The following is a 27,430-nucleotide window of genomic DNA, read 5'->3' on the forward strand; positions in this document are numbered from 1 at the left end:
GGAGGGCCGGTGTCCTGCAGAGTTTAGCTCCAACCCTAATTAAACACACCTGAACCAGCTAATCAAGCTCTTACTAGGCATAGAAATTTCCAGTCAGGTGTGTTGAGGCAAGTTGGAGCTAAACTCTGCAGGACACCGGCCCTCCAGGACCGAGTTTGGACAGCCCTGCTCTAAAATGTTTCATTGCATTTCACCAAATAGTGCTTGATAAGGACATGAATACCTCAAGTTGTGCAGTTATAGATACTTTTCTAAAGTGGTTGACTTACAGTTTTTGTCTGGCAGACAATAAAACAGGCTGAAATGTCCAATAGAGATGCATTGAAGGACGCAAGCCATATCTAGTTACCCGAATATCATACTGGAGGTGCTTCACTTAGATCACCTTATCATCTGCACAGCACTGCCCTGGCAAACACTCAATGTTTTCTGTAGAATATGACCTTAAAAGTATCTTTCTTTAGTTATGAAGGTGTGGTTTAATATTATACTGTTTATGTGTCTTTCAAATGTATCTACATTTCAGTGCTCTGCTTTATTTGCAGAAATTGAACTCTCCTGCAGTTCTGAAAGCTCCCAAAGAGAGAAAGCCAAGCAAGAAGGAGGGAGGATCACCAGGGAAGTCGTCGAGCCTCCCAGCTATGCTCTACAGGTTAGCTTGCAGCCGATACAGGGCGCCAGCATGTGCCCGGCATCAGTCACGACATCTGGCCATAGTTATTGTAATATCTTTTTTAAACATTGACCTAGAATTCATAAATTATTATGTGCTAAAAGAGAGAAAAATGTGTGAAAAGATGCCTTATGAGGCAATGTTTTAATACGGTTATGTGCTGTAAATAAAAAAAACAGTTTCATGTTCTGTGCAGCTGTGGGATCTGTAAGAAAAACCAAGACCAGCATCTTTTACTGCTATGTGACACCTGTAAGCTGCATTACCACCTGGGCTGCCTGGACCCGCCTCTCACACGCATGCCGAAGAAGACCAAAAACAGCTACTGGTGAGAACAGGAGTGGGAGATGGAATTAAAATGGGATAGAAATAACTTTTAGAAGTGCTGACATCTCTGGAGCAGGGTTTCTAATTATCAATACTGGCTAGTGATTATAAAGATGTAATGTTTAAAATAAGTAAATACAAACACTCATAATTAAATACTCACTAAAAAAGATATTTAGAAAATATTTAATTATATACTTGCATGTTATGTGAACACAACATCAGAAATCAAATGATTTAAAAATCAATTATTGAAATCCCAAATTTTGTGAATCCCTGCTCTAGAGGAAACAAATAAACGTTTTATAAACAATTCCCTTTTTTTGTCAATGTAATAAAAAGCTGTCAATTTAACAAAATTTTTTATCATATTTTATTCATATTACATGAAATGCTAATAAATAAATCAACCTTATATATGGGTCAGGGGGCATGATTCATTGCAAATTAACAGCTCTATTTTTTCAAATGTCTATCACAAAATAAAGGTGCTATTTCAAATTCTAAGTGCAGCAGTCCACTTGCAGTGCGTCATAAAGTCCCTCCATGTTTACTTTCATAAGGTTATACTAACTGTCACTTTGAAAAATTATGTGGAGCTCCACAGTTTCTGTGTTTTGTTTATTTGTCAAGCTGAGCCCAATGCTTTCGCTGCTGATTCGAGTAATTCATTTAATCCATGAATAAGAAAGCGTGATGTTGTTCCGCACTGCTGGATGGAAATTAGAAAGCATTTGAAAGATAAAATTGTGTGGGGGGCCAAGTCGTACCTAATTACTGGCAACTGCCTGCTCCTGAGACAGTAATACTGTATAATCAAAAAGCTTTTGCTCACACTGATTAAGAATTCGGCTATTCCTTCAATTTCATATATTGTTTGTGCGGGATATTTTAACAACCCTTTTGTTGGAATGAATATGACACATCTGCTTCTGATGGAAAAACATTGACATGAACCTTGAAAGCCACTCTCTCATCTCAAAGAGTTCTCCATATTGAGGAATCAATAAGGTCAAATGAAAGCAAAAGAATACCTGACTCATTTGTCTTTCTCACTCTCTTTTTCTCTGTCGCTCATCCTTTTCCAGGCAGTGCTCTGAGTGCGACCAGGCCAGCAGTGATGAGGCTGACATCGCCATGGAGACGCTACCGGATGGAACCAAAAGGTCCAGGAGGCAGATCAAGGGACCAATCAAATTCATCCCTCAAGAAATGAGCCCAGAGCCCAAGAAGCTTCAAGTGAGAGGGACTGTGAGTATGAGCATATCATGAGCTCACTGATGACGAACGTGTGTTAAAAAGCCAAACTTGAAATTGGGCTTCTAATACCCACCAGCTGCGTTTCACAGATTTCCACTAAAGATAAAGGTGGATTTCTAGCCATGGATGCATGACATCATCAGTTATGTCTTCTCAAGTTAATGAAAACATGGCTGAGAGAGACCCACAAATCTCTTGAAAAATGGGAATTACTTTGTCCACTAGTCCGTTTTAAGCTTCATCTAGCTCTCTCTGATTGGTGCTTTAACTCTAGCTGTTGTCTTAGGTCAAACATTAATTCGCTGACTCGAAATTGATTCTTTGCTTCTCACGTAAAATAGATAATTGACCTGTTCTTTAGTCTCTTGAGCTTTCGCAGAGGTTATCGGTGAAGGTCACAACAGCTAGCCTTGTTGATTACTTTGAAATGGACAACCTAAACACTCTATCATCTTTAATTGTTTTATAAAACCACCTTGAAACTGATACGGCCATAATTAAGCCATCAGTAAAAACCCCACTGGAGCTGCTCCCTAGCATTTCAGTTTTATTAGAAAATTAGCATTTAGAATTGTTTCCGAAACTTAACGAGCTGCCTTGCTGCCTACTCCGCACAAAAGCAGCTGCTATAGAAGAAAGCTCAACCTCACAAGTAACTGATTTGGAACGCTCTATGACACAAAGAGTGCTATATCTTGCTTGCCTTAAAATTGATTCAAATACATTTGACATTAGCATGTTGCTAAACTAACAGCACAATATCAAAGACTGTTTATAAGTACCAAGATGGTTCACTCAATGGGAGAAAGCGTAATACACACTTTGACAGAATAAGTCCCTCCATAAAGAAAAGAGCCAGCTGCCAATAGACCTTTTTCACATTTCCGGGTTTTCAGCAGCAGAAGTCGTTATAGTTCATAATTCGAGAGCAGTGAATGGGAGAGTACCACACATATATTTCTTGCATTCCCAATTACTCAAATAGCAAAAGAAAAACTACATGATAGTGTTTTCACGACTTTCAATCAAAGGAACAAATTGAAAGAGACTGATATCGGCAGTCCAAAGAGAGAACAATGTCAAATTTACCGTCCCTCCCATAGACGCTGCATTAGAAACACTAATTATTTATTTTTTGGTAACTTGATGAAAAGGTGATATAATACAAAGTATAGTTTTATAAATGTATATATTTAAAAAAAAAAATCTAAATATAAAAAAGAGGATTTAAGATGCTGAGGATCTTTGAAAAGCATCATCACAATCTTGTGAAAAGTAAAATTACGTTGTCATCGGTAAAATCATTGCAGCTGCTATTGGAAGTTCCTGCTTTCCATAGAAATATTCTGTTTTTTAGAGCACATGTGCTTCGGCTGTACCAACGTGAAATATACACTTTTTAAATTATATTTGAGGATAAAAAAAAAAAAAACATTTAGGGGACAGTTTGTCAGATTTTGTTGCTGATTTACAAAAAATTTTAGTTTGTCAAGTGTTTGAGATTTCAGTATTTCTCCATTCATTTTAGATAGAAGTTGGTCTTGCATGCCTTGCATTACACTAGTAAGCATAAATAACACAGAACACACAAATATTGGACAAAATCAATTTTTATTTGCAGCTGGCATTTTTTTTTTAAATACTTTTCATTATTAAATGAAATTTGTAATATTTAGGAACACTTCATAGTGTCACTGAGTTAAGGCAGTTAAGTTTTGAACAGCCTTAAAGTCCGTGTGAACCGGAAGATGCTGCCGACTTTATTTCAGTATGGTGACGTATTTCCAACTGAAACGGAATATTGAGTAGAGGGCGGGGCTTTATTTTTGCACTCCTCTCATCTTTCACTCGCAGCAAACTAACGGTTGGAGGGGCGTTTGTTCTGCCCAAGCCGTCAAACTGACGTCATCAGAGGAGGAATGCCATCCCAGAGAGGAAGCAAATGATCAGATTATGATTAAAACAAGACAAACATTTTTTTTACGATGATTAACTTGCATGGATTAATTGTTCACCTTTAGACTAACAACGTGCACTAACAAAATAAATATTGTAAATTTTGATTTCATGCAAACTTTAAGATGTGGTTACATTTACTATTGTTTGGCAAATCTTCTCAGGCAAATCCAGTCATTTCGATAGGAATCCATGTATCCAGGAATTCTGCATGATGGAAAAAGATTTCCCCACCCAGATTTCGCAACAGGTTCAAGTTGGTCTCATATATTCATAGCATTGACCAACAGAAAACTGCTGTTTGAGCTGTGCTTCACACAACACTACACGATAATAGACAATAGACTTTTTTGCCAAGTGTGTGTGTGTACTATTTTTAGCTCACCTTAATGCCTTAAAATGCTGTGTTTATAGTCAGCTTTCTGTAACAGAGTGAATATTGTCTGTTGAATGATCAGACGTGTGCACCAATACCTCTAGCTGTAGAGGCAGAGCGCCACATTGAAGTGTGAGGGGGTAGGTGTGTGTGTGTGTGTGTGTGTGTGTGTTTTCAGACTTGAGATAGGGCTTGTCTTTCAGGCCCTCCATGGCTTCCACTTATCACTGTCCAGCATTCTCTGATCCTGCGATAGCGCTCCGGCAGCCCAGCTCCCTTAAGGAAGACAAAAGATATCCATCGGAGAAACGACATGCTCTCCAGCCCTCCTTCATTTTGTCTTTTTCAACCTTTTGTTTTAAAGCTTAGCCAATAAACCTTTCCCTGCCAGTTTTTTTAAATTGAATTAGAAAGTAAAGCGCAATTTTAGATGGCTCCTGCAGCCACTCGCCTTGGCTGACGGCTGTCAAAATAGCTCACACGCAGGTAAAAGGAATGACTTCAGGACGGTATTTTTTGTTTGCTGTATTTACGTGTGAGTGTGGGCTTGCATATGCCAGGCAGGGTTAATGTGTTTTCCCTTTAGTCTCGGAGACGCGTGCCCAGAAGTGAGGCGAAGGCTTCGGTGGAGAGCAGCTGGATTAAAAGGCATTTATTTTTCTCCCTCTTCTGTAGCTCCGGCTAAACTCCACCAGAGAAAGATGCTTCATTGCAGAATTTATCTTCACTTGCATTCCAGAGTGTGGCAGCCGGTGTGGCAGTGGCAAGCCCTTGTAAAGCTGTGTTCTGATTTATCACGGTCAGCTAATCGACCCTCCGCCATCCCTCCATTCAGGAGTCAGTGGTGTTCGGCTTCACTAATGTGCCGCACTGTTCCGCGGCCACTGAATACCGGCTCTCCTGCACACCTGAAATGGCTCTCATGACTAGCACACACTGAGATTTTGTCCGGACTCTAGTGGAATTTATGCATCATTTGCGCGAATAAAGGCATTGGAAATCTTGCTATAATTAGTGGAGTTTGCAAAAGCAAGGGTCATTTTGGTCATACTTTGGTTTTTCAAGTATAAAACTTTGGCACTATTGGCAATACAAACATAAATGATACTTCAAGTGTTGCAACTTGTAGAGGAGAAGTGTGTGCTATCTACTTGTCTAAGTGATTTTTTTATCATAGACGCTTCGAGTTGGGCTCTTCATATTTGGCCCATTAAGTAACCACCTAGCAACTATCCAGAACACCCTAGCAACCACAAAGCAATACCCTGACAACCACCCGCAAGAAGAAGCATTTTGTTTAATGGGACAGGCACAACTACAAAATCTACTGCAATGCACTAAAAAAATCTATTAGTTTATTTTTTTATATTTAAATTTAACAATGTGTGTATTTATTTGTTTATCTATGCCCTTTAGTTTTTTTTAATTATACTTTTAATTATAATTTTATACTTTAATCATTTATTTTAGTTATTTATTTAGTTAAATATTTGTTATTTTTTCACTCTTGCCTTTACCCCAAACAATTCCATAGTTTTGCAAACTTTGTCGCAAACAGTTTTTCTGATAAAACACCTTTTAATAATAAATAAAATGATGAATAATATTGCATATTATTTTTGAAAAATATCTTATACTAAAATTTAGAATATTTATTAATTCATTTTTTCACTTATATATATATATATTTTTTTTTTTTCATCTTTTGCCTCTGTGCCCTTTAGGCCAAATACTCCTATAGTTGTTGTTGTTTTTTGTTTTTGTTTTTTACTTCGTAGCAAACTATTTTTCTGATCGAACACCTTTTTGATTATTTTACATATTTGTCCTGGATTTTAAGCCATTAGTCTTCTTTGAATTACCACAGTAGGCTACTCTTTGTTACGGTCCCTTTGTATGCACCAATAGTTTTTCCAATCTTGTGGAAATTGATTCAGTGTTTTTAAAGATGCAGCATTGCAAGGCCTTTAATTAAAAAGTATGGTTTTTTCGCAGAGTCGTCTTGACTGTCCTCCTCCAAGTGTAGAGTGTTGTTTACGTCAGCCCTTCACCATGTTTACAGTACTTTACCGTTACATAGAGGATCTCGGCACAGAGGACCACTGATCTAGCCTTTAATAGATTACCTTAATCGAGTCTGCCATAATGAAGGAATAATAAAATAAATGAGTGCCTTTGTTTGGTGCCACCATCGAGGGAGAAGTGGCAGAGGCATTAAGTGGCAATTGGCAGTGTGGAAGCAGTTAGCATTTATAATGATAAGTGTTCCATCTGCTGTGTGGTGGCAAGCCAAAGGCGACAGATGGAATTGTTTTCACAGTCTGTTTAAATATGTTGTCGTTTTTTCTTCCCTTTTTAAAAAGCCCCAACTTGGCACACTCATGCGCCTGTTCGCATTAAGGTGGAGACGTTTGATTTGACTCGTGCAACGCTGCTGTTGTTTTTCTTGTGTTTATCAGCCACTGATGGAGATGAAGTGTTGATCCGCCGATGGTAGACAAGAAAAACAGTGCAAAAAGTGTCTCTAAGCGAACAGGAGAGTGCTCTGTGGAGAACATGTTTGGATACTCAATCTTGGTTCATGACACACAAAAATCAAATTTTAACAGCCAGGGTCGACCCAATTGCGGAATGGCCTTATGTCTGGATAGAGGGGGGCATCGATTGAGGCTGTGGTCTGGGCTCTAAACAAAGGGATTGAATCCCTCTATGGCACACAAGGGGGAGCCGGACTGATTGAGAGATTTGGATTAGAGAGGAGCACCACTGTTTGACATCTGTAGCAGCTACAGTGAGCCGCAAGTCACCAGCTGCTCTGCGTGAGCTGTTTACTCGTGGAGAGCGTTAAACTTTGTTCTGTTCAGCTTACTGCCACATGGCTTGAACAACATCACATTATACTCTGAGCAGCTTTTCAAATCTCATTTTACTATATATATATATATATATATATATATATATATATAATTTTTTTTTTATTTGCAATGAAGCCCTGAAGCACCAAGTTAAGGACTTATGGAAACATTTATAATTTATTTCAGCTTATGTTTTTATTTTAACTTCATTACCTACTTCTGAATATGCCTATTTCACTAGTATATCGTAGGCAGAATATATGTGAAATGAGTAGTATGTCCGAATTCTTAATTTTAATAAAACCAACAGACACAACAGACTATATACTTCTTTAAAATGCAGCCTTTGATTTGATAATCACGATTTATGTCATGTCGCTATTTCAGTTTTATTTCAATTAGCTGTGCAGCCCCATTTGTTTATTTTAATGTTACATTTTATTTAATTAATTATTAATTATTAGTTTTCACGCCCCCTGCAGTTCCCTCATTTGGCAAAACCCTGTTCTACCCCATTATTATTATAGACCAATTTGGAGTAGACGTCACAGTTACATCACTTGCAGCTACACGCGCATAGTGGTGGCAGAAAAACACTGGGAACAATTGGAGGGAAACGGGTAAAATCCATGGAATAAGAGAAAAAAATGTATTGTTGTGCCTTTGGATGTCAGAATCGGAATGCAAATAATTTTTATATAACACTGTCGTCAAAGACGCCATTTGAAGCTAAACGCAGACGTTTAAACGGACAGACTATGGATGAAACCTGCTATGATTACCCTACTTTTAAAGCATAAATTTGATTTAAACAATAGGTCTATATAATATTCATATAGGGGACATATTGTATTAGCCCTACAGTTGAAATACATGCATGAAATACTATTTCAACCTATAACATTTTACATAACATTTACCTCTTTTATCTCACAATTCTGACTTTTTTTCTTTCTAATGCAAGTTTATATCTCCTAGTTCGGACTTTATAACTTTATTCAAGTCAACAATGGGGAAAAAAAAACAGAAGTGTGGGATTATAAACTAAAAAGAAAGAATGAATGACGAGTTGATTTTTCTTACCAGAATTGTGAGATAATCTCGGAATTGCAAGAAAAAAGTCAAAAAAAAATTGAAATATAAACTCAAAATTACATTTTTATTATTTTATTCCATGGCTTGAATAGACTGCTACGTTAAAACTGTCATTTTCTGCCACCAGATAGGCTCCGCCCACAAACACTGAAATTGGTCTATCAGTTACAGATGAACCAGTTTCTGACGACTCAAACACTGATTTGGGTCAAACTGACCCGGAACATATTCCAAACAGCAGTCTGCTCATAAGCGCACCTGGGCTGCTTCATCCAGCCCTCCAGACGCATGTGACCCGAGGCCTCTTTGACCTGCAGCGCAGGGGAGCTGGCTTTATCCCGACACAGAGCCTCAGAGAAGTGTGTAGATAGGCTCTGCCCACAAAAAAACGTCATCACTGTTTGCAAACACTGAAATTGGTCTATTGGAATATGGCAACACAATACAATTAAATGGTTCCCATAATTATAAAAATGTAAATGCTGCAAGTGTGCCGCATCGCACTTTAAAAAAAAATTTTTTCTATTTTTGAAGTTTCCACCCACACCGCCGCCATTGTGTTTTCGCAAGCGACAACGGTGTACCAGTTGTAACGCCATGGCGAAAGTTCGAGCAAAGCATGCTAACTGTTCTGTCTTTGGCTGCACAGACGAGCACAGAACACTATTTAGAATCCCAGCCTCAGAGGAGACAAGAGAGCAGTGCATTTATTGATTTATTTAATGCATATTATGCTGCTGCCACACAGATCTAATATAAACATGATTTCTTTCCCAGCTGTTTTTCACAGACATAACCAATTGTTTTTGTAACTTGTGTGTTTTTTAACATAAACTTGTGTGTATTTGGCAGTTTAAGCACAACTAGTTTGTTTTTTAACATAAACTTGTGTGCATTTGGCAGTTTAAGCACAATAAGACATGAAAGAGAACTAGCATTCACATGCCATTTGACAGCCGCTTTCTGCACACGTGCTTCGGATGTGGGCACTCAGAAAACCGTATATCAGAAATGTAAACTAATATGGTTTGATATGACATGATAATCAAAACCAAACAGATGTTTTTTAGCAAAGTATCTGAGGTACGAGTTGTAAAGGCACAGCCCTATTCTGGAAAAGGGGGCAGGGGGCAGGGAGCAGCAGCTCATTTGCAGTTAAAGAGAAATGCGCAAAAAAGTGTGTTTCTGCTTCCACTCAAAATAGTCATTTTCAAAATGATATAATAAACAATCTGTGGGGTGTTTTGAGCTGAAACTTCACAGACACATTCTGGGGACACCTGAGACTAGGGGTGAAACGGTTCAACTTACTCACGGTTCAGTTTGTATCACGGTTTTAGAGTCACAGTTTCGGTACGGTTCGGTAGGCTATGATCTATGTTTAGGGAAAAACTATACTGTCCAATAAAAATAAAGAAAATAAGAATAATCTATCTAACTACAAGCAACAGCACAAATACATACAAAGATAAAGATACAAATAAAATAAACAGTGATTTTCAGTTTTTTTTAGGTAGGTCTAACATTAGTTCTTAGGTACAGAAATTGAATAATCAAATGTAAAATAGCATAGCATATTTTACTGTATAAATTCAAGATCATTTTTTATTAAAGTTATAAAAGCTATTCAATCAAGAGCAGTGAGTGATTTCCTTGTTGATGTATGTTTAATTTTAAGAAAGTGCTGTCACTTTAAGAGAATGCACTGATCCAGTACGTTCAGCCGGCTATGTCTGCTATAGGATACTTACCAAGACGGGCATTTTGACATAATTTGTGTGTGAATTTGTCCATTCAAACACAATACTTCAGAGAGAGCTTAATATTTGCATGTGTTCTGAGGCACGTGTTTGCGCGCTTTGGATGAGCGCACACACAGATCTTCTCACTGAACGCGCATCCTCTGGCTCTTAAATGTTTAAACTGGCAAGGCTTATATGAGTTTAGTTTAAACACAGATATCAACGTGTGCTGTTCAGGTCTCACCTGTGCACGCACGCAGAGGCATAGCAATAGGGCAGGCAATTGCCTGGGGCCCCCGACAGCTGACCATTTGAACAATCGGAAATGTCATTATTAATATAACATGGAGCAATATATCTGTTTTCAAACTGGCACAGCGATTACTCGTGCATTTGCTAATTTAAACATGAAGAGGACTTATCCGTCTGGCAGCCAGAAGCGGAAAAAAGCTAGAAGAGTATGGAATAAAATCGCTGTCAAAAATAATCGTACGTAATTCAAAGCATTTGTGTGTCATTTTAATTTACTCGTGCGTAATTTAAAAGTATTGTATGTAATTCTGTTTTTTGTCAGAGTTGGATTCCAAAATCTACGGCCACGACAGTTTACAGATACGAGATTTTGTGTGTTTGTTAGAGTACAACTCCAAAATGTACGACTATGACAGTTTCACACAAAATCTCGTATCTGTAAACTGTCGTGGCCGTAGATTTTGGAATCCAACTCTGACAAAAAACAGAATTACATACAATACTTTTAAATTACGCACGAGTAAATTAAAATGACACACAAATGCTTTGAATTACGTACGATTATTTTTGAAAGCGATTTTATTCCATAGAAGAGGAGGAAAAGAGGAAACATGACAGTGATAAATGATGGAGATAAGACTGACGGATAATTATATGACAAACAAATGTTTTCGTTATTAATTCCAGCTTATTTTCGTTTAATTATTTGCAAGATGAATTACTGGTAATAGTCCAATTACTAATAGGGTTACTGGGAAACAGGTTAGCTAGGGTTGCACTTAGCAGCAACATATTATGTAGTGTTTAGCAGGTATTAATATAAGCTGCAATATAATAGGTGGTACCGGGAAAGACGTGCACATCACCAGTGTCACCGCTTGGCAAGTTTCGGTACCAGGGATGCAAACTTGTCACCTTTTGGTGAAATTCGCCGTTTTGAATTCAAAATGGGTCATTTGTGTGATTCGTGTAGATCCGCTGAGTTTTTAAAATTGTACCAACTAATTCTGTACCGGCTCGAAGTCACCCGCTTTCATACGATCCTGTATGTTTTTGTGTTTACACTCTGGTTTTGAATTACAAAACCAAAAGTTTCTATTTACAATGTGTTTTGCAGCGTTGAGTATTGTAGCCAATCACAGGCATCTCTGTTGAAAGCAGTGGCCAATCAGAGGTGTTTACTGTAGGTTTGTCAGAATCCGCTCTGATATCATTTTTGTTTCCGCAAGTTTACGTAGTTCTACACGCTCACAGATCTTCCTATTTACAACAAGACAAAAAGAAAGCATACACGATGTAAATAAGATATTCATTGTGTAGTTAGTTATTGATTATGTGAGGAGTTTTCGCGTGAGTAAGCTCAGACAGTTGCGCCATAAGGGAGGAAGCGCCCTTTGCTCGGTGTCTTTTACATACATTCACAGTTTGAAGAAAAATTTAAGAGGACCAAACGTCACATATACTGTTTCAGGAATGACAAACACGAGTGTAAAAAAATTACGCGAGTAAATCCACCAAATTGATCCGCGATTGATCGTGATACGTGTAGCAATGACGGAACGAACTATCTGACAAGCCGATGTCAAAACAGCTGTGCTTTAAGTGATGCAGAGTAAATTGAGAGTAACAAAACTACAGCAACAAGAAGTCTGTCAACAACAAGTCAACAACCCTAACCCTAACCTTTAGCAGCTTCTACAGGTAAAGATAACTTAAAGCTCTTTTTTGATGTGTCCTTTTAGGCAATGTTTGAAAAAATTCATTTTTAAATTAAATCTAAAAAAATGCCAAAATATTTAATGCATTATTTAATTATTATACCATTAATAATTAACTTAATTTGTAGTTAGCTAGTTAAATATTTACATGATTTACCATACTAGGCTGTTGGTGTCTGGGCTTATTTATTTATTTATAAATGACATGAGACTTTGTGACTTCCTGCACTTGCTATACTTCATAGTCATTTTATAATCCAAATCCAAAAGCAAGACGTGAAAAAAAACAAAAAAAAAAACAGTTGAAATGGCAACTGACCTAATGGGTGATCCTCTGCTGCCATCTACTGGATATAATGGTAATTTCATATCATTTTCATCTTAAGTCCACCAGGAGACAATTTTTTTTTGTCTTCATGAATGAAAGTGAACATTTAAAGTAAATTTTGGCAGAGTTAAAACAATAATAATAAAGGCTTAAAATTATTATGAGTGTTTAAAAAAGTAGGGTTTTATTTGGGGGGGGGGGGGGGACAAAATTCACATTTATCGTCTTTGTCACCCATGATTAGTTTGCATCCCTGGGTACTGTGTCTTGCTGCCAGTGGAGAGCCTACGAATCAATATAAATAAATATCATTACATTTACTTAGTTGACATTATTTATTTAGCTCTTCTACATTAAATTAGTTGAGTTAACATAATTAGTTGTCAACTAATAAAACTAGTAAAGCTGATAAAAACATACCTCAGGTCAACAATGAAACAAGAGAGGCTGTCAGCAATGGCACTAATTTCAATTGAACGGAACATACAAAGGTCTTTGGATATGAAGGACATAGTGACAGCATTTGCTGCAGCTAAGGCTCGTAAGCACCATTTTTAAGGCAAAAATCTGTTACTGTAAATATAAAGATTGTACTGTATCTTCAAGATTGTATTGTACAGTATTGGTTTTTCTGCCATAAAGATGAAGATTGATATTTTGTTAAAGAATAAGCACTTTGTTTTAAAAAATAAACAATTTATGTTCTATTATATGTGTTTTAACTACTTTTTGTATGTTGTATAAATATATATATCTAGGTAACAAAGATATATTAACAAAATAATCTTTTAGAAGGTCCTCATCTATTAATTTTGCCTGGGGCCCCCACTTCATCTTGGTTCGCCTCTGCACACATGCTATCAGCACGATGACGGAATAAATGACTGCTCATATTCCAGCATAGTGCGTGCCGAACCGTGTGTGGAGAACCGTATGGTTCGATTTTTTTACCAAGAACCATTTCGCCCTTACCTGAGACCTATGTTACATATTGTAAAAAGGGGCATAATAGGCCTCCTTTAAAACCAATTGATCCATTCTGAACATGAACATTCTGGGGTGATGTTACATTAACAAGTAAAATAAGAAGTGACTTGGTATGTTTTTTTCTTCACCTTTTGCATTTCAGGACTTAAGTGAGAATCCATTTGAAATAAGTATTTTAAATACCCTATTCAACAAGAATTCTTAACGTCAATGTTAATAATTTAATTCCCATGTTCATTTTAATAATCTTAAATACAGTAATCTTGCATTGTTCTTTTGAAATGTTTGGCGTTCTATATTATGACCAAATCTAATTTTCCCTTTGACCAGAGAACCAGAGGCCAGAAGAGGCAGAGAACGTCCATCTGCGAGGAGGAGAAGATCGAGGTGAGCTTTCCCTTCCTCACCCCGCACTCCTTTAAGACTGTCTATCTCCCTCATCTACCTCTAATATTTAGAGAGCGTGATGAAGGAAGACAGCTTGTGTATGTTTACACAGCAATCTCAGCCCTCTCCACTCACCAGTTTAATTCAAACACACACGGCGGTCGCCTCTAATAGCTTGCGTTTCCATAGGAACCTTTGCCGCGGGAGCGCAGACAGAGGCAGTCGACTCTGCAGAAAAAGCCCAAAGCCGATGACACGCGGACCGAGTGCACCACCTGCAAGGGCCCCGGCGACAATGAAAACCTAGTGAGGTGGGTAAAGCCTGTGCGACGTGCGTCTCTGAAGCATCTGCGCGTGCGAGAGCGTGTTTGATCTGGCGGGGGTTATATTCGCCTGGTGATTAAAGTTCAGGCTTCGTTATAAGGACTCTGCCATGCATGTGTGAGTGGGAGGCAGCGCTGGCTCCACAGGGCCTTCTCTATTTGGCTGCCACATGTATTTGCTCACTTGGTTTGGCAGTAATGAGCTGTCTGATTTACTGTCACCATTTGGCCTCAGGTATGAGGTTGCGGTTCCTTCGAACAGGATTATTTTAACATAAGCGTCAGATCCAGATCAATTATCCTGTCTTTTTCCTTCCTTTAACACCTCCTCGTCATGCTTTTCAATGCCGTAACCTCGTTATGTTTTTTGCTAAAATATACGCAAGCATGACTTTTAATTGACACTGACATAATAGTTAATTGACACTGACATAATAGAAGTGCCAAACAGTCACCACTTCCGTCACATGACGATCTGACATAAAGCTGTTTTTGGGTAATTCGAAAATGGCTTGTCAGGTTACAAGTACTTCAAATGCTTTTAGGAGATATGCAATGTTTTGCGGCTAGTTCGGGTTTGCTGCCATTTGGCCTCGGCTGTGGTGTGAGGTGTGTTGCCCTGACTCTTTCTATCTTTGCATTGAACAGGTTGTGAGAGCCGGGCACCACCTCCTCCCCTAGAAAAGGACAGATGAGAGAGAGACAGGGAGAGAGAGAGAGGGAAATTAACTCGTTTGAAGAGCGGCGTTGGGGTCGGGGAGGAGCCACCTCCGACCGCCACCTTCGACCGTCCCTTCTGCCCAAAGCGGACCGTGCCATGGACTTGATCATGGTTAAACGACGGTCCGGCGAAAGTTTTCTGAAAGACGAAAATACTATCGTATGTGGACTAACGTAAAATCAATTCAGTTTGCACTGGGAGGGAGAGATCAACCCTCATTGGACACTATAAACGGACTTTATATGGACAGAATACTCAGTTAGCCAGTTTGGAGGCACATAGCGTCGTTCTTTGTGGAATACATGAACAGTGACGCTGGTTTTGGGCCTTTTGCTCTGTGGATTAAGCCAGATTCTGGGCCTCCTGGTCTTTCTTTTTCTCTCTCGCTTTTACACTGACTCTAAAACAGCGCACACCTCACTCGATCAGCTGTTGATTGAGTCAAATGTGCTTCTGAAAGCTAATTGTGTCTTCTGTCTTGCTTTTATTATGAATGCTTTTAATGCTTTTGTTTCGTGACTCTGCTCTGTTTTGCCTGTGATGTGTGAATTATATGGTTAAAAGTGGTTAGATGATAGAATCAGTAGAATCTTCTTTTTTTGTTTTAAGTGTTTGAATTTTTTTACTAGTTGTGGTAGCGTAATATTAATAGCTCAAAATGATAATATCCATACTTAAACTTATAGTTCTTTCCTTAGTATCATATCAGTGATAACGTGAATATCACAAGAACATATCTGGGTAAATTTCACCATTTTTAATATTTTGACATTATTTTTATGATATTCACACATTTTCCATCCCAAATCTGATTACCATAATGGTTTGGGGTATTTTATTTTATGTTTTTTATTATTTGAATTCTCATTTGATAAACCACTACTGTGATACAGTATGCAGTACAATAGTTTTTAATTTCTTTTTTTTTTTAACTTTTTGATAGGTGAATGCTTTACAATTGAAAATAAGCATTTTTCTCAGGCTCCTATGTTTGTGTTTAGTTATCTCACTTTAATGGCAATGTAAAGAACCTATTCATTGCCATTAAAGTGAAATTACTGAACCTACACATAGGAGTAGGGCTGTGCAAATAATCAAATTCGATTATCATGCGCATCTCGTCAGTAAAGCCGGTTCTGTGATTAGTAGTAAATCTCCATCACCTGCTTTCAAATGGAGCAGCATTTACTACACAGAGCCACAGTTCTTGTCAGTGAACTACGGCTCTGTGTAGTACATGCTGCTCCATTTGAAAGCAGGTGATGGAGATTTACTACTAATCACAGAACCGGCTTTACTGACGAGATGCGCATGATCGAATTTGATCTTTTTTTTGTTTTTGTTTTTTTTGCATTATGGCGGTTAGAAGAAATAATGTGCCAAATTCTCATGAAAATAGTGTCACAATATATATATAAAAAATATAATCAATATGCTTCATTATTATAATAATTTCCTATTTTTCCTGAAATTTGGGGTGAAATGTAACCTGCAAATGTTCTTGACAGGAGATTCGCCCAATAATGGAGTCATAGAATGCTAAGACTCTGAAGTTACAGTAATTAGTTGTGAACGTAGGCTGTATTGGTATTTTAGCTTGCATCTGCTTTGCTGTCATCCTGTTTTATGCTTTGCAATGGCAAAACAAAATCCTAACACACTGAAAAGCGCTTTGTTCCCAAACCCTGCATCCCATTCACTTGTAGCAGTGTATTGCGCTATTGACAGTTATAGCTACCTAATTCCTAGCAGGATGGCTGACAGGTGACATGAGGGCCTAACTTCCCACTTTGACAGTATCCTGTGGCTTCTGCCTTTATGCCATTGGGAACAGCCACATGCCTTCTCAAACTGCTTACTCACAACACTTCCTTCCCTGGGATTTACACATTATTCCCTCTCTGGATGACTTCAGCTGCCCTTTAACCTCTCACCCCACTGTATCTTCAGCCACAGCTTTATCTCTCTCTTCTACAGCTGTCTTGCCTAGCTCACAGCTTACTGTGTGTGTAAGTGTTTGTCGGGGCACATACTGCATCTGCTTTGCCGAGATAATGCTGTAAGATGGACCCTTTTAGATTACAGGTCGCCTGTTAAGTCATGTGATGTCAGTTTAGCGAAGTATTGAGCTCTTTCTGGCATGAGCCGTGCTGCAGTTTTTTTTTGTTCCGAATGTTTTGGAATTGAAAAGTTTATTTGTACTTGATTTCTGACTTTTTCTTGATATATTTATTTAATGTAAATATCTGACATGGTCATCAATTTATTTCTTAGATATTCCCCATAATGAATGTGTTAATGTGACTTAAGATGAGATTATGGCATTGCATTCGTGAGTGTTTGTGTCCTGTGTATATGCAGTGATTTTGTTACCATGCGTCATTTCGCACGAGTGTGGTCTTAGGACAGAGGCGTTGCATCATGCAAGTCTTAATAAACTTTTGACTTTTTCACCTCATTGCCATCATGATGAATGAGTCTCAGTGGGTCCGGCTAATAGATTGTGCAGGTTGTCTGTTGTTTATCACTAGAGATGTGGCTGGTTCTGCTGGTCCACTCTGCAGCTTATTCTGACCAGCACTGCCCAGACAGAAAACAAATGTTTAAAGTCACCATGAAATAAAAACTGGATTTTTTTTCTTTTTTGGCTTCATGTGGCCTTGTAAGTTTAATCAAAAATATTAATTTCCCCTTCCCTTTGCATCAACATCTCTTCTCATATGACATATGAGGGCTGGACAATAATCCTTCCCATCCAGCAGTGATCCATGTAATCCCTGTTGAACAAAATCAACCCTGCATTTTTATCATCATCTATCCAGGATATCATCACAATAGTAATAAAAGAAATAGGAAGAAAAAAAATGACCTCAATTTCCATTTTCCATTGCATGCCAACTTTATGACAATGACAAGTAAACAGACCAGTCAGAGCTTGTTTTGTTGTCTGTCATTTAGGGATGGGTTAAGCTGGTAAATGTGATTTTTATTTTAATTTATTTTATTTTATTTTTTATTATTTTATTTTATTTTATTTATCCTGTAAATTTTCCTGTTTGGCTAATTAGTATTGGAAGCACAGATTTACCAGAGTTCACAGTTTACCTCAGTTTTAATTTGTGTTTTCAACTATTTTAGTTCCTTGATTCCATTGATTTTTTTTTTGATTTTTTTTTACACATTTATGCATTTAGCACAGACGCTTTTGTCCAAAGCGACTTACAATCACAGAGCCAACAATATTCATTCTTTTTTTTTATTAAAAAAGCTAGATTAGGAAACAAATTAGAGCAGAAAAGAAATGCAGAGAAGCACATCTTACAATGTTGTATTTACTTTAAATTGTGATGCACCAGCTTTATATTGGCCATTCTGCCCTTTAAGATATTGTATCAGCCTTCAAAAAACCTTTTTGGTCATCCACCAATTAGAACTGTCAATTTCAGTCAGCTTCTGTGCAATATACATACAAAGACAGTCAGTGAACAGACTTTGAATGGTCCATAGCCTTGATCGTAAATGAAAAAGAGCCCCAGCAGACATAAGGTGGCTGTAACACATCTCAGTTAGTGTAATACTCTCTCTCCTGCGGGTTTCTCCTGATGTTTTTCCTTCTCTTTATCGCCGTTTAGCACATCTCATCTGCTCACACTTGCGCACTGTTCCTGTCTCTCTCCTTCTATTCCACCAGCCATCTCTCTCTTCCCCGTGCCAAGCCAGCTCTACAAAGAGCGAGAGGAAGGGAGAGAGAAGAGAGGCTTTCATGGGAAAATCTAGTTAGCGGCATAACAAAAAGCCCAGTGTGTCTGCTAGTAAGCGAATAGCATTTGTGCTTATACAACAGTGGCGACGGTGGCGGGAACAAGCTGCATCTCTGTGGCCCCGGCCCACTAAAGCTCTGAGCCTTTTATTGTGGACTGGAAAGATAAAATCAGTTTGGCATGACCAAAACCTGAGCACCCCAATTTCTCATACTCAGTCCAGTGGTCTGGTACGATGGGTCCGGCAGGATGAACGGTTCTGGTCTGAACCCGGGGAGCAGAAAAACGGGGGAGGAGGATGTTCTGGAAGAGCAGTAACCTTTCCGATGATGAGCGCCTTTCCTATTACAGACCTGACACGGGATTCAGGGAGATGATTTAATGGCGGCATTTTGTTTTTGCTGACTTCACCTCTTTTTTTTTCCCTTTTGCGCTCCCAACCACTATTAAAACAGAAAACCCAAGCGGCAGGGCTGCAGAGTGTGGGATGAGTGGCCATGCAGCTAAAATCTATTACGCTACAGCTTCTACAGTGTCTTTTATCCCAGCCAGTTCACTGCAGCATATTTGTGCACTGCTGGTCTTCGGGATCGAGCGCCTCCCCTTCTTTGTGCATTTGCTAGATGACTTGCGCAGCCCAGAGGTGCCTAACTAATTAGCTAAAGCATGGTAGAAGCCGGTGAACTGCATTGCTGCCAAAGCAGACTGCTTGGAATTGATCCAGAGCTGAGGTGCTGTAGGACGCTGTGGTAAAAACAGCCAAACTTCCCTTCCAAATCCACAATCAATGCCATTTAAATGCTTTATAGGAATGTTGTGAGTTTAATATACTGTAAACATACTATAATATAGAACAGACTCTGCTATTATTCTGATTTATTTATTTGTTTATTAATTAATTATTTATTTTCAGTTTTTGTAAATGAAATTCAGACTATTTTTTCAAATGTATTAATTTTCAAATCAATATTTTCACATAAAATACTATAATATAGAACAGAATCTGCTCATATTCAAATGAATGAATGAAAGTATTTGTTTATTTTCAGTTTTGTTAATGAAATTCAAACTATTTTTTTCAAACGTATTAATTTTTACATTAATATTTTCATATATTTTAGTAAAATGTGGTTTTATTAATATTTATATATTTATTTTAAATGGTTTAAATTAGAAAAATTTGGGGACGATTTAAAAGCAGAAAAGTGAATCTTGCAATTTCATAAAAGCACTTACACTAATTCTTATGTTAAAACTTTTATATTATTTGAGCTATAAAACTGTTCTCATTTTTTTTCAGTTGTTTTATTGTTACTGTTATGTTAACGTATATAACTTTACACAGAAAAGATTAGTTAAGCATTTTTACACTCTAAAATCATGTTAACGTGTATTGTTTAAATCTTTATGGCTATACTATTGAAACTGTAAGTATTTTAATTAGTGATCGACCGATATTGATATTTTATAACCGATACCGATACCGATACCAATTATTTGCATTTTTATGTGCCCGATAACCGATATGCAGAACCGATATTTATTTACTGTTATAAAGTAAATAAATGACTGAGTGAAGTAAGTCCATACTTCACTTTGGTTTTTCCTCCTTTCAGTCATCTTAAAAAAAGTGTTGAAATTAGCAGTCTTTCATGTTAAATTTAATCTTCATATTACAACAATAAAAAAAAATTATTTATAAAAAGCATCAACAGCAAAAACACTAATATTAACAATAAGCAAAATAAATGTAGAAGGTCTAATGTTTTCAAATGGAGAAAATAAATAAAGGAAAGGAGTCATATCAACTTCATTTTAAACTACAGTTTTAGTAGGTTTATAAGATGTTTAATAGGCTAAAGAGTGAAGAATAATTCACTGGATAATGTTAATTCACTGAATAATATTCTCTGGAATATTGAAATATAACAAACAAAACATCGTATTTTATTGCATTTCTCAACTGGAATGTTATATCAGAATTATTTTATTTTGGATGCGATTAATCGCGATTAATCGTTTGACAGCACTAATTTTAATATTTACAAATTGTCTCTTTGCACATCCATTGCAAGTGCCTCACTGTATCCTGGATTTTGAAGAAAAAGAGACAAATGGAAATTACTTTTTGTGGTAATCAACATCATACCACATGTGCTGTTGAGCTTAACTTGCACCGAACCTGGAATGTTTCTTTTAACCTTAACCAACATCATTCAAACCACCAAACTGACCCTCGATCAGCTGTTAGAGGCAATCTGTGCAAAAGTTGACACATCATGGCCCCCTGCTGTCTACTCAGAGAAACACACTATGTCCCTCAGGTGACTGGTGCTGCTCGAAGTTAGAGTCCCTGACAGCCGTCCTGGCTTTGAGTACCAGACTAAATGAATGAGTGAGCCGTGTGGTAATGAGATAATAAAGAGGAGTTACTTTGTCAGTGCATCGGCCGGCCGCTGTGGCTTCAGCCATAAGCCCATTCATTGCCTCTCCTCCTTGTAAAACAAAGGCCTCTTAATAATACCATTCCCACCTCAACAGTAAATCAAAAAGAAGGAGGCTCCCAAAGGCTGATAATCTGCTCCCTCAATAGAAGGGATTGACAAAAAGCCACGGGAGCACTTTCTCATGGCCGGCAGTCAATGGCCGAGCGTCTTGTGCCATATTGATCCCTGTCACGTGGTGGCTCCCCAAGTAATTGCGCTGGACCCAAGTGATAAATTTGCTGCGTTTGTACCATCCATATGAGTGAGAGCAACGGGCCCAAGAACTAAAGAGTTGCGGTGCGAGTCTTGTGTATAACACTTTGGATCCGAGTAAATCCAAGAAATAGCCAATTTATCGCTCTATCAAAATTATAATATGCAATCTTCTGGTCTGTACACAGACAAGACAAAGTAACCATTCAGACGTCTTGAGGTTTACTTGGTGTTTTGGTGCGCAAGCATCTGTAGCTACTATTAAACACGTCGCTATTGTTCAAGAGATTTGCGTTTCTGCCACCCAAGCATTTTTGTGGGGTCACTGTGGAAATTGCTCTCGCTCGCAGGAAGTTAATCCACAAAAGGGCCAGTCAAAATTACCATGCAGATTAATCCCTTAACATAAAACCTTTAATTACAATGTTCAAACATTTAGGAAGTAATCCTGTCTTTTTTTTTATATTAAAGGAGTGTTTTAGCTGTAGCTTATCAGGAGTAGTGCAACGATTCTTGTTTGTTGCCTTGTTTTGTACTTTGTTTTTTTCAACTAGTTCTAGATGTCCTCGAATGACATTTTGTTAGATCCTGAAGGTGTATGAAGGCGAGTATTACTAGGCTTCATACTTGTGAACAAACCCCTAAGATGTGCATCCAGCATCATTTGTGTGGACATGATAACTGAAATCATGCCGCTTGTTACGGAGGGTGTGCTATTACTTTTCTATGCAATCAGACTTCCAACTTTTCCCTAGAGAATGATGAAATTGGCAAAAAAAAAGATCCCATAGAGACTGATGGAATGACCTGAGCCATATCTAGGGACCAGAATATCAGACTCAGACCGTTCAAAAAAATCTTTTAATGATTTAAAAAAAAATGTAAAGACATCTCTTACGCTCACCTAGGAGCTGCATTTATTTGATCAAAAATACAGTAAAACAGTAATATTGTGAAATATTGCTAAAATAACTTTCATTTGAATACATTTTAAATGTATTTATTTTTTTATATAATTCAATCCTAATCCCTCACATGAGGGATCTTTCAGAAATCATACTTTACCATTACTTTTGATCAGTTTAATGCATTCTTCTTGCTGAATATAGGTGTTAATTTCTTTAAATAAATAAATACATAACACTGTAGTTTAGGGACGCCGCCCGAATGTTCACGCAAAGAAAGAAGGCGCAACTTTGATTCTCACTGTAGTACTGTTGCTGCCGCCGCCATGTTGTGGAGACGCTGTGTGTTTCGTTGTGAAAGCGAAAGAGGACACACCAATAAAAAATAAGAAAAAAATCTTACTGACACCAAAATCTTGAATAGTATTATATATACTGTTTTTAAAAATCCACAATGGCTTCCAGTAAAACCTGCTTCATTTACTTCAGTCCCTTTACCTTCTACACATTTGTGTACATTTGTTAGTTTATTTTCTCAAATAATAAATAGCAACAGCTGTTCTGTTTTAGACTCGTTATATGTTAAACAATTTCTATTTTATCCTGCTTTTATTCCATCTTTTGCTGAATGTCTGTAGTTCAGGACTGATCACTTTATTCTGATCCTCTCAAACAAGGCCACATTATCATTTAATGAGAACTGATATAAATCTCCAGAGTGATTTTTCTGTTGTGCCCCTTTGCTATCTCTTCTCGAAATTTCCAATCGGGCCTAAATGTTCCAAGAATTATTCTGATGTTGGCGATTGCCCGTGTCTCTTTAAAATGCAAGATGATTGCAGTAATAACGATCCGTAAAACTGCAGCCAGGAGCCAATTTAACTTAAATACATCCGCTTTGCTTTATCCAGGGAGATTTAGGATCGTACATTACGCTATTAAAACATGCTTTGATTAAACGGAGTTGTCATGCGTTATCTCTCCAATCAGCAGGCTATTCAGACGAAGGCCCCTGCCCTGAACCTGGCTGACCGGATCAGCCTTTAAAAGGAGCGTCGGGCCGAAATAGAGTTCTAAGTTGTAGGATGAGAAGAGATCAAGCAACAGAGCCACCGGGCTTTCACCCTGCACCGAGAAACCAGCGAGACGACGGGGGGAGGGAGGCTGAGTGTGCCAGGGGGTCTCTAAGAACTCCTCTTAGAGATTAAACAGTAGATGAAAGAGGATACGCATCGCTAGCCGAGAGCAACATGTGTCACAGACAAAAGCAATCAATCGTGTTTTCCCCCTCACCTCACATCCCAATAAGATTACATCAATCAATAGACTCTCTTATGAGTGATTGGATTCCGTCCGAGATCGGAGGAGAGAGTTGGAGGGGAGGAGAGAAACGAGCAGCTCAATTTTCCCAATGATTAAAGCGGACCCAAATTGCTTTGATAACATCAAGGACTTTGTGACGGGGTCCAGAAGGGCAGTGTGTGGAGCAGACAGAAGTTGGTGCCTGCGTGTTGTGGGAACGGGGATGACGTGTCACCTCACGGCACAGAAACTCTTCAGAAACTTCTCACATATGCTGGTGGAGCGGTGCTTTGTTCTTAGTAGAGAACAAGTCTTTCTTTCAGAAGTACAATGTAGAGTTTGATCACTTCACTATTGAAGCAGAATGATGCTGGCTTTCTATTATGAGAGAATATCAACTCAGTTCATACAATTCAGTGATTCGCAACTGGCTTTGCTGCAGATTTTATATTGAACATCAAGTGGCAAACCAACACAGTACTGCTTTTGTTTGTTATATAAAGTAAGCAATAGCTTCTTTATAATCAGACATCGAAATGTATTAATGTTACTATGAACTGCATAGACCCAACAATTTTTGCGTAGACCCAAATTATTAACATGAGTTTGAACTGGATATATAGTACACTACTGTTTAAAAGTTTGGGTCTGTATTTATTTAAAATAAATTGTTATGTTCTTTAAAGTTGCTAATGCGCACAAAGGCTGAATTTATTTGAGCAGAAACATAGTAAAAACAGTAACATTGTAAAATATGATTAAAATTTATTATAACTGTTTTTATGTAATATAGTTTAAAATGCAATTTATTTATGTGATGGCAAAACTGATGTTTCACCGATCTTCAGAAATCATGCTAATATGCTGATTTCCTGCCTTAAGAAACTTTTTTTTTTTTTTTATCAACATTGAAAACAGTTGTGCTGCTTAATATTTTGTGGAAACCAGGATAAATTTTTTTTCAGGATTCTTTGATGAATAGGAAGTTCAAAAGAACAGTATTTATTTGAAATATATATTTTTTGAATGTTAAAAAGTCTTTACATTCTGTCTTTATTCAAAGACAGACATTCAAGTCTTTATTCTGTCAGTTTGATCATTTTTATGCATCCTTTCAGAATAGAAGTATTAATAGTAGTGTGCATGTAATATATATTTTATAATAATTTATTTATTTTTAAATAATTTTATGGGAATTAATTTCCTATAAAAAGCCTATAAACTTTGCTATATTAACTGTACATGATTATATGATTAGTTGCATTTTATTATTTCCATTGTTGTGTTGTTGTGCCTGTTCTTGATACATCAGAAGAAAACTGCAATTGATTTTCAGGTTACAACCCTTGAGTTGAAACCCACTATCAAACAGTTTCCCACTGGAACAAGATGGCATCACAAAATGTAGCAATTCAGCATGCACTGAAACCAAAACACAAAAAAGTGATATTATATAGTATTTAAATAAAGTAGATTTGTTCTCAGTAAAAAGACTTACTATTTTATTTCTTTATTCTGCTGCACTGAAAGAGAAATTAAAAGTATATGTATTCATTTTGAAAGGTTACTTCCTGTTGAACCGCCTATGATGATTGGCCATTATCAATTTGAATTCCAATTAAGCAAAATCATCGGCCCATCTGTCTGCTTGGGTTTGCATCACTGAGTAGTGTTTTAATTCAAAGATGTTAAACCGTGATACACAACAAATGCTACAAAAGGTTCATTAAGGCAAAGTAATTAAAGAAGTAAATGGCGAATCGGGGCGCACTCCACTAATAAAACGCAAGCCTCCTGTGGCTGCCACAGGTCCTAAACTTTCCCCCGCAGGAAGCCAGAGGAGTCTCTCACTCTTTCTTTATTTGCCTGAGCGAGGGATTCATATGAAATCAATCGGCAACTGTGTGCAACAATAGCCGCGTGCTCATTAGAGCAGCACACACGCACTCCTGGTCATTTGTCTTCTTTTCAGGAGGAAGCCTGGAGGTGATTTAAATTCCCCTTTCCTGTGTAGATATGCCTGCTCAGCCCCTCTATATGTGTGTGTGTGTCAGTGTTAATTTCGTCAATGAAGACGACAACGAAAAATATTCGTTAACGAACATTCGTTGACGAGCTAAAACTAATATCTGATTATAAAAACTATGACGAAATTTATGCCACGTCTTCGTTAACAAGACGAGACGAGACTATAATGTTCGTTGTCGATTAACTTAAAGTTAGTGAAGGCGGGATAGGCGGAATAGCGCTGATGGAAGTGCTCTCTGTCGCGCACGCTCCACTTCTTCAGTTCTCGTATACAGTGCGCGATCAGTCTCAGTGCTCAAATACACACACAGCAGTCCAAATGTCTATGGTGTAGAGTATCTCACGTAAATACAGTCGGTTATGGATTAAGTGAACGTAAACAACTGAACGTGTGTCAGTATTACATGCATGCCTTCCGTCTTAAAGGGACAGCGTTCCTAATTAAGTACCTATCCGTGTTATTAATATTAACCAACAAAAGATGTTAAATAAATATGTTAAGTAAACCTACTGTATCTGAAAAATGAGTTTAATTTGTATCTCTTTCGTATTTGTCTTATTGTCTTATTCTGCTTCTTTTTCAAAAATTATAAATTATATATATTATATATGAACAACTATAATTTTTATAAGTTGCTCCCTTTTCACTACTGTTAAAGGGATAGTTCACCCAAAAATGAAAATTGTCATAATTTATTCAAGTTTTTCCAAAGTCTATCCTTGATTCAAATTTCTCATGAGCTAAATTGATTTGGTCTAAAGAGAGAAGAATTAATGTCTATTTTTAATGTCTACATATAAAATAGCTACCAAAATAAATATTGGTAACTGCAGTTTGACTAAAAGTAATGACTAAAAGTTGACAAAAATGAAATGACTTTTTGTAGACTAAAACTATGAAAGACTCAAATGACTAAAATGTGACTAAGACTATTAAGCATTTTTTGTCTCAAGATAAAGACTAAGACTAAATCAAAAATACCTGTCAAAATTAACACTGGTGTGTGTGTGTGTGTGTGTGTTTGTACTCGTACCCTGTCCTCACATCTGCTCCGACAAAAGAATGTGCACTTGAGGTTACGTTTGTAATTGTAGTTGTCATCTTGCTTTGTGATTTCATTGGCTGTCTCACGTTTGTTTTTTCACCTTATAATATTGCAGTAAATTGAACTTTGGGGATAATTGTTACTTGTTTTGCTTTAATGATTTTCTTTAAAGAATTATTCTGGGTTCAATACAAGTTAAGCATAATGTGCAGCATTTGTGGCATACAGTTTATTAGCACTAAAATTAATTTCCACTTGACCCTCCTTTGCTTTAAAAAATAAAATCTGGGTTACAAGACACTTAAAATGGAAGTGAATGGGACCAATCCAAAAGAAATACTCAGTAGTGCAGCCACAATATGAAAACAGTATACTTATAACCTGTTCTGTATTATATAAACAGAAAAAAAATCACTGTTGTAATAGTATACATAATATGCATGATAAATTGATCTTAGTGTGAATTTATTTTATTAATTGTATATATATATATTATATATATATATATATATATATAATGATTTAAAAAATAAAGCAAGCAAAATATATATAATGGTTTAAAAAATAAAGCAAGCAAAAATAACTTGAGGAACTTGCAATGATGTAAATGGGGATGATTTACAATGTGAAGCTTAATTAAGAATAATATAATGTGAATTTATATATATATATATAATATTATAGTTTAA

General features: G+C 37.2%; 1 protein-coding gene across 1 annotated transcript in view; it reads left to right on the forward strand.

Moving 5' to 3' along the window:
* Positions 1-27,430, forward strand: part of phf14 (PHD finger protein 14) — a 98,757-nt gene that overhangs the window by 49,041 nt on the left and 22,286 nt on the right. Inside the window, exons 12-16 of the mRNA XM_016530405.1 lie at positions 546-652; positions 870-1,001; positions 2,089-2,251; positions 13,900-13,956; positions 14,146-14,267. Coding sequence (XP_016385891.1) covers positions 546-652; positions 870-1,001; positions 2,089-2,251; positions 13,900-13,956; positions 14,146-14,267 — 581 coding nt within the window. The remainder of the gene's footprint in view (positions 1-545; positions 653-869; positions 1,002-2,088; positions 2,252-13,899; positions 13,957-14,145; positions 14,268-27,430) is intronic.

This window comes from Sinocyclocheilus rhinocerous, unplaced genomic scaffold, assembly GCF_001515625.1.
Source record: "Sinocyclocheilus rhinocerous isolate Xijiao unplaced genomic scaffold, SAMN03320098_v1.1 scaffold781, whole genome shotgun sequence".
Classification (NCBI taxonomy): Eukaryota; Metazoa; Chordata; class Actinopteri; order Cypriniformes; family Cyprinidae; genus Sinocyclocheilus; species Sinocyclocheilus rhinocerous.